The sequence below is a fragment of the Rhinoraja longicauda genome, chromosome 1, assembly GCF_053455715.1.
Source record: "Rhinoraja longicauda isolate Sanriku21f chromosome 1, sRhiLon1.1, whole genome shotgun sequence".
Classification (NCBI taxonomy): domain Eukaryota; kingdom Metazoa; phylum Chordata; class Chondrichthyes; order Rajiformes; family Arhynchobatidae; genus Rhinoraja; species Rhinoraja longicauda.
This window is the reverse complement of record NC_135953.1, coordinates 39,050,159-39,058,958: the sequence shown is the minus strand read 5'-3', so window position 1 is coordinate 39,058,958 and position 8,800 is coordinate 39,050,159. Positions and strand designations below refer to the sequence as shown.

Below are 8,800 nucleotides of genomic sequence, written 5' to 3'. Positions count from 1 at the left end.
GTTTATATTCAGTGACTGGTGTACAAGGACACCCAGGTCTTGTTGCACTTCCCTTTTTCCTAATCTGACACCATTGAGATAATAATCTGCCTCCTTGTTCTTGCCGCCAAAGTGGATAACCTCACATTCATCTACATTATACTGCATCTGCCATGCATCTGCCCACTTACTCAACCTGTTTAAGTCACCCTGCAACCTCCTAGCATCCTCTTCGCAGTTCACACTGCCTCCCAGCTTTGTGTCATCTGCAAATTTGCTAGTGTTACTTTTAATCCTATCATCTAAATCATTAATATATATTGTAAATAGTTGTGGCCCCAACACCGAGCCTTGCGGCACTCCACTCTCCACTGCCTGCCATTCTGAAAAGGACCCGTTTATTCCTACTCTTTGTTTCCTGTCTGCCAACCATTCTCTATCCATGTCAATACCCTACCGCCAATACCATGTGCTCTAATTTTTCCCACTAATCTCCTGTGTGGGACCCTATCAAAAGTTTTCAGAAAGTCCAGATACACTACATCCACTGGCTCTCCTTCATCCATTTTACTTGTCACATCCTCAAAATATTCCAGAAGATTAATCAAGCAGGATTTCCCCTTTATGAATCCATGCTGACTTGGACCAATCCTTTTACTGCTGTCCAAATGCGCCGTTATTACTTCTTTAATAATTGACTCCAGCATCTTCCCCGCCACTGATGTCAGGCTAACTGGTCTATAATTCCCCGTTTTCTCTCTCACTCCTTTCTTGAAACGGGGATATCATTAGCTACCCTCCAATCCACAGGAACTGATCCTGAATCTATAGAACTTTGAAAAATGATCACCAATGCGTCCACGATTTCTAGAGCCACCTCCTTGAGTACCCTGGGTACCTCGAGTACCTTGTTGCATTATTCAATTTGAATACTAGTTAGAGGCAGCTGTAACCAGTTATTGTGCTGTGAAAACGCCCTGGAATTATTACCAATCCGATACGTGGCAAGCCTTCAAATATGATTCAATATGTACTGTCCACATTGAATGAGAATTTTCACATGCACAATTTGAAAATAAAAATGCCCATTGGGGAGATTAAAAAAAAAAAGAATATCATCCTCTTTTATTGAACTTTTATGTCTGGTACACCTTTCACTAAATGTTGATTTCTCCATCGTACACACTACTCATCAAGAGGAAGGAAAAGCAAAGTTCTCCCCATCTCCAATAATTTCAAAACTAACTGAGAATATGTAATACATTTACTCAAATGCAATGAGGGCATCTTATTTTCTATTTGTAAATTTTGTTGATGTGTCGATGGGTTCTAGCCTCACCAATGCATTTTGTTCACTATTACGAAAATCATATAGAAAAATGCATTTAGCCCTTAATGTGTTAATATAAATTGAAAATTGGGGGATAAGGTTTTAACCATCTATCTTATTTATGCCTTTCATATTTTATGAACCGCTATAAGATCACTGCTCATAGAGGTGAAGGAGAGCGAGGAGGGAAATTGCATTTTTGATGAAGAACATCACAGCAGTAGTTGAAGATGACATTACTGATGAATCATCCTGTGGCTTTATGGGTGCGAGCTGAGAAATAAGAAGGGATTGCACACCTTGCTGGGATCATCCCATAGGACCCTAAATAGTTAACAGGAGTTAGAGAACCACATATGGAGTGAGCTCGTGAAGAGCTGCAAGAATAATAATGTGCTGCAGTAGTGTGTTTAACTTTCCTATTTTGGACTGTGACTGCCATTAATGGGGTGAAATTTGTTAATGGTGTTCAGGAAAGTTTCCTCAGGCTTTAAGAGCAGCACGGTGGTGCAGTGGTAGACTTGCTGCTTTACAGCGCCCGAGACCCGGGTTTGATCCTGACTACGGGTGCTCTCAGTACGGAGTTTGTACGTTCTCCCCGTGGGTTTTCAGATCCCCCAGGATCTCAAGTTTCCTCCCACACTCCAAAGACGTATAGGTTTGCATGTTAATTAGCTTAGTATAATTGTAAACTGTCCCTAGAGTGTAGCGTAGTATGTGTGCAGGGATTACTGGTGAGCATGGACTCAGTGGGCCGAAGGGCCTGTTTCCACTGTGTCTCTAAACTAAACGCTTTACTAGGAAGCGTTTTACTGGGGAAAGGGCAAAGCTTGATCTACTCTTGGGAAATAAGCGAGTTCGGTATCTCGACTGTGCATGCCCAGGTCATAGGTCATTCGTGAAAACCATTCTCGCCGGCTGCTGCCTGTATACAGACCTGCGTTTCATCCGTATTTTCCAGTTTTGCATCTTCAAAATAAGAAAATACTGGTTTCAAAACTATTAACTAGGTGTATTTATGGTTAATTTGTACAAAACTACGATGATTTTGTTAGTTTTATTGCTTTATGCTTCGGTGAGTGAGTGAGATTGTGACGATGAATAACAAGCATTTTTTTATTGTTTTTTGTTTTGGAGGGTGGGGGGGGGGAATGAAATGAAATGTATGATTTCCATAACTATCAATAGACTTCTGAATGAGTTCTGCATGTACATGCGTAAGTAAAGTTGTGTAGTACAAAACTTAGTCACGAGTCTCCTGACTAATCATGTCTCTTCTGATTCCCATAACATTGGATAATTTTAATCAGTACTTGACATTCCAATTTTCTGTTATAATCTTGTGATTGTATAAATAAGTTCAATATACTTGCATCATTTTCTTTTGCATTGTAACATGCTTACAGGACCCTTTTTGAATTAAGATATGATTGATGTGATGTTTGATGCACACCACAGAATTATGGCTCACATTGGAACCAAAATGTACACTGTCCAAGGACAAGAAGGACATTGCTGACGGCATGATGACCAATTAAGAAGCCGCATTCCTTCAGCGAAGACTGCGCAGAGCCTGACCAGAACCAAGCAGTCGGACGCCAAATCATGTGGACACTGGAGTGCCTAATTTGCCCCTCCCCTGCCTCATCCACCAGACGAACTCCCCGCCGATCTGCCTGTGGTCCTTCATTGCTCGACACGTTGCAATCATGGTACTCCCCCAAGGCGACTCATTCAGGAATAGAGACATTCAAACTGGAATGGGGGAGTGTGATGTTTGATGGACTGTGTGGGGTGGGAGGACCCGTTGCTCCTCCCATGCAGCAGGTGGCGATGCACAGGACAAAGGGAGAGATGTTTTGTACATAGTTATCTTGGCTGTACACAGTGTGAGTGTCCAGTCAGATTGTGGGGTTGCAGCCATTTTAGTTGTCTTGCTGCCAGCATTGAGTCAATGTAATAAAGATTTCTGTTGTACCTTGAAGACTCTCAAGTTTCGTACAGACAGAGAACAAGAATACAAAAATTGACTTTGTTATTTATTTTGGTTTATATGTTACTGAGCAAAGCCATGCGCATTTGTGCAATTTTGGGCTGTGGGAATAGCACTTATCACCTGAATAAGTGGATGCAGAATGTGTGTGACAGCCACAACTGTAAATTTGCAATGGGAAACTGTTTCTGCCCACCTCCCTTCAAACTCTAGGAAAAAAAACTGCAGATGCTGGTTTAAATCAAAGGTAGACACAAAATGCTGGAGTAATTCAGCGGGTCAGGCAGCATCTCGGGGGAGAAGGAATGGGTGATGTTTCGGGTCGAGACCCTTCTTCAGAAGTCTGAAGAATAAGTCTGAAGAACCTATTCTGGAGAATAAGTGAGTTCGGTAGCTCGCTTCTTCAGACTTCTGAAGAAGGGTCTCCACACCAGAGTGACAATGAACCTTTGATGCTTGTATTGGACCTGGTTCTGGTGTGATTAGTCTGAAGAGACTTGAGCCAAAACACTACCTATCCATGTTCTCCAGAGATGTTGCCTAATCTGCTGAATTACTTCAGCACTGGTGTCCTTTTGTGTATGAAACAGCATCCGCAGTTCTTTGTTTCTACTCTCTGTTATCCCACTTTCACATCCACACCTTACACACCAGGGGCAATATTACAGAGGTCAACTAACCTACAAACCTACACGTCTTCGGGATGTGGGAAGAAACTGGAGCATGTAATTCTATGTGATTTGTTAATTGCCGATTTCCCCCAACAGGGGCCAACACAGCGCAGACAGCAGGCTGCACTTACACAACTGTGCCAGCCAGCAAGACCCAGCACCCCAAACTCCTGGGCTCTCACAACAGTGTTCGAGGGGGCGACTGAATGTTTGTGAGCATCCTCAACATTCATGAACATTTTGTAACTCTTGAGAGATGTAACAAAATACCATTAACATTAAAAAAAATTATAAAAAGAGCCAAGTATCATTCCACATACTAAATATAAATTAAAATAATTGGAACTTAATAAAGACGATACCACCCACTTTTTTCTCCCACCCACTTGGAAAAGGACTACTGTGCGTGAGCCATAAGAGGGCAGCACAGGGCAGAAACGGCCCTTAAGCCAACCATGTACATGCTGATCTTCACAATATTCCAACTGCAGCCTAATCAGTGCTTTATAAAGTTGCAACATAATATCCCAACCTTTATATTCTATGCACTGACCTATGAAGGCAAGAATGCCATATGCCTTACTCACCATCTAATCTATCCATGTTTCCATTTTCGAGAGACTATGAACTTTGAGATCCCTTTGTTCATCAACAATCAATAGTGAGCTGACATTTACTGTGTATGTCCTTCCCATATTTGACTTGTCACACTTTGCAGGATTAATTTGCCAATGCTCCGCCTAACTTTCCATCTGATCTATATCCTACAACCTTCCTTGCTCTCCACACTTCAAACTTTCATGCCATCTGTAAACCTATGCCAGATTTAATCCTGTGCAAATAGTCAGAGCTGGAAAGCCTGAGGTATTTGGGGAAGCACAATGGCACACCTAGTAGAATCAGTGCCTCATAGTGCCAGACACCCGGGCTTAATCCTGACCTTGGATGTTGCCCGTGTGGAGTTTCAACACTCTTTGTGACGAGCGGATCTCTTCTGAGCACTCCAGTTTCCTCCCATGGCCCGAATTCACGAGAATTGATAGGTAAATTAGGCACTGTACATTGGCACTGGTGTACTCGTGAGTGGTAGGATCTGGAGGGAGTATGAGAATGTGGGGAGAATAAGATCATAAGTGATAGGAGCAGAATCAGGCCATTCGGCCCATCAAATCTACTCCGCCATTCAATCATGGTTGATCTATCTCTCCCTCCTAAACCCATTCTCCTGCCTCCTCATAACCTCTGACTAAACATGGGATTAGTGTAAATGGATGGTTGATGGTCGATATGGACTTGATGGGCTGAATCTGTATGACTTGGTCACATGGAGCACTATTAATTGGTGGGGTGGGTTAGAAGAGGTTACACACCAATTTAGGCAGACACAGCACTGGAAATGTGGGGATAATCCAAGTCAAACTCCAGCTTTAGTGCTGCTAATGAACACGATCTTCTGGTTCTAATCCAGGCTTCCAGTACAATCTAGACAACTAAGGGGAAACTACAATATGCAACAGTTTTGGCTATGTTTCAAACAGATAGCTTTCATGACTATTTTTTTTCAATGTTTTATTAACTGTACAAACAATTTCCCAGCATAAAGGTTAACAAATGAATCAAATGTACCCAGATACAATATATACAGTATATCTACCGAGTGAAAAAAATAAACATTTTATCGTGAGAAGCAGCTTTGGCAGATTGTTTGACAAAACCTTTTACAATAATTCAAAAATAAATCTGTGCAAAATACTTATTGGAAACAATATTATATACCCAAGACATATTGGTGCAGATGAACTTGGTGTTGTGTTTCAGTACACAAAAAAACCTTTTGTTGCAGTAAACATGTCAAAAGTATCTCTTTTCATCTGTGCGTGGACATATTTTCCCAATCTTCAATCTGAAAATAAAATGTGTAAATTTTCAACTCTGACATAATTTGTGCAACTTCACCAATTATTTCTAATAGTTTCCAAATGAAATCAGTGCCTATGTTTCTGAGCAAAATTAATTTTGGAAACTCCAAGATATTAAATATTTGACAGATCTTCGCATACATAAAACCGACAAATAATACGTTCACCATTACTGTTACGGATAGCTTCTGATCTCTGTTCTTTCACAAACAGGTTCCAAATGGGGAAAATTAATTTTATTGGATAGAAAATTAAAGGAAAGCATTGCAACTCCTATACATATTACAGGAGCTGGATATTACAACTTTCAAGTGATATCTGGACAGACAATGGGATACGAAGGGTTTAAAAGGGATATGGCCAAATGCAGGCAAATGGGGCTAGCCCAAAATATCAGTCAGATACAAGGAACTGCAGATGCTGGTTTATGAACAAAAACAATGTTATGGAGTAACTCAGCAGGCCAGGGTCAGAATGTCAACTTGGTCTGCACGAACAAGCTGGGTAGCAGGGCCTTTTTTCATGCTATACAGCTCTGTGAATCTATTACTTTATATCAGAATTTAGCCTGTCCCTGTAGTCCAGATCAAAGCTACAATGCTTGCTTTTGATGGTTTTACCGTTAGACTTTCTTCATCTATGAACAATTTTACTTGTGTCTAATTTCAAGTGAAACTTCAGAATGAAGAACAGTCCCAATCTGAAATATCACCTATCCATATTCTCCAGAGATGCTGCCTAACCCACTGTGTTAATCCAGTACTTTGTCTCTTCTTTTTGTACATCAGCATCTGCAGTTACATGTTTCTACAATAGATTTTGTCACACACCCAGAAGGAAAGCTAGATTCAAAGAGGCAACTCTCCAATGTTAAGTTTACAAACCATTTTTTTAACTCAGATGTCTTTCTTTAGCCTGTTTTGGAGGGAGATCTGGCACTTCCTCATCGATGGTAGTTTGCAAATCACACCCTTGTTTCTGTTAAAAACAAATAATGGCCAAATATCAGTTATTCATGAAACATCAATTAAGCATCTAATTACTTGAGAGGAAAGCTCCACCATAACATTTTGATGACATTCAGGTCATCAACCAGGATTAATGTCAACGTTTTAAGTTTCCCACCATTTCTTCACAATATAAAGAATGCTCTGCATGAACAATCAACTTACTCAATTGCCATTTATCATCATTTAATACATGTGGCGTGGGCAAGTTGGGCTGAAGGGGCCATTTCTACGCTGTATGACTCTATAAAAGTTTCTTATAAAATATTTTAAAACACTGATTCCACGTGCCAATTTTCAAGGAGTTATTGAGACCCATGTTGTGTATAAAACCGAATATAATACATATTATCGAGTGAAGAGAATGGTGGAATATGTTTACATACAATACAATACAATACAATATATCTTTATTGTCATTGTACCCAGGGGTACAACGAGATTGGGAATGCGCCTCCCATGTTTACATATTCTGTTGTGTTGCAGCAAGTAAGAATTTCACTGTTCTATCTGGGGCATATGACAATAAAACACGCTTGACTCTTGAATATGAACTATGTGTAGGCAAATTAGATTAGTTTATTCTGGCATCATGGTCACACAGAGATTGTGTGCTGAAAATTCTGTTCTTGTGCTTTACTATTCTACATAAGTAACCATGTATTTGCTTATATTCAAGAGGTTTGAAAATAAAGTATGTGCCAAGCATAAAAATGGGCTGCCTAAGAAACTTAGGATGAATTGAATAGCATGGATCAGAGTTGAGAATTCAATACCATAAATTCAGAGTGATAGTGTGGAAACAGGCCCTTCGGCCCAGTTTGCCCACACTGACCAACATGTCCCAGCTACACTAGTCCCACCTGCCTGCATTTGGTCCATATCCCTCCAAACTTGTCCTATCCATGCACCTGTCTGTTTCTTTCCAAAAACATGGTGCCCAGAAATGAACACAATACTCTAAATGCGGTCTCACCAACATCTTATACAACTGCAACATGACCTCCCAACTTCTATACCAGAATTATGTTAATAATTGACTATAAAATTATACTAACAGCACCAGCACAGGATGACCCGACATTACATTTAGTTGCTCTTCTTCAGATAATCAAGAGGTCCATGTTATAAGGAGGTTTTAATTGACAAGAACTCTGCTCTGCCGGGCTGCTAAACTCCCGAGTACTTGAAGATTGAAGAATTATCTCTGGTGACATGTTCCATAGACAAATCTTGGCATATTGTGCTGGTCCCAAAAAAGCATGCACACCATCTCAAATAAAATTATGCCCTGATACTCTCCTAGATACTGATACTCTCCTAGATACTGACATTCCGTCGTCAGAATCATATAGACGAGCATGGGAGGACGAATTGAACCAACCATAATGCAAGATATATGGGATGAAAGTTTACAACATATACACCAATGTTCATTAAATACTAGACATTCCTTAATATAATTTAAAATAATACATAGATTACATTATTCGAAGACAAAATTAAATACGATGTTTCCTAGTATCTCTCCTATTTGTGATAAATGTCAATTTCAAGAAGCAAATTTAACTCATATTTTCGTAACTTGCATAAAAATGCAAAATTTCTGGTTGGATATTTTAAAAATAGTTTCTAAAGTTATCGACAAGCAATTGGATATGGATCCAAAATTAATTATATTAGGATTATCAGAACATACTACAAACTTTACAACAAGTCAGGTACATTTTCTTGATTACAGTTTAATAACTGCGAAAAAATTAATACTTAAATTTTGGAAAAAAACAATAACCCCCACAATTAAAATGTGGACTACGGAAATTACAGAGACCCTGCATTTGGAAAAAATAAGATTTGCCTTAATTGACAAACTTGATTTATTTATTAAAATATGGTCTCCA

At 39.7% G+C, this 8,800-nt stretch overlaps 1 protein-coding gene across 1 annotated transcript in view; it reads right to left on the bottom strand.

Moving 5' to 3' along the window:
• Positions 1-5,571: 5,571 nt before the first annotated feature.
• The window catches only part of LOC144593624 (myosin-IIIb), a 109,401-nt gene continuing 106,172 nt past the window's right edge, over positions 5,572-8,800 (bottom strand). The window contains exons 29-30 of the mRNA XM_078399932.1: positions 6,777-6,870; positions 5,572-5,876 (exon numbers count right to left, since the gene is read on the bottom strand). Coding sequence (XP_078256058.1) covers positions 6,784-6,870 — 87 coding nt within the window. The 3' untranslated portion in view covers positions 5,572-5,876; positions 6,777-6,783. The remainder of the gene's footprint in view (positions 5,877-6,776; positions 6,871-8,800) is intronic.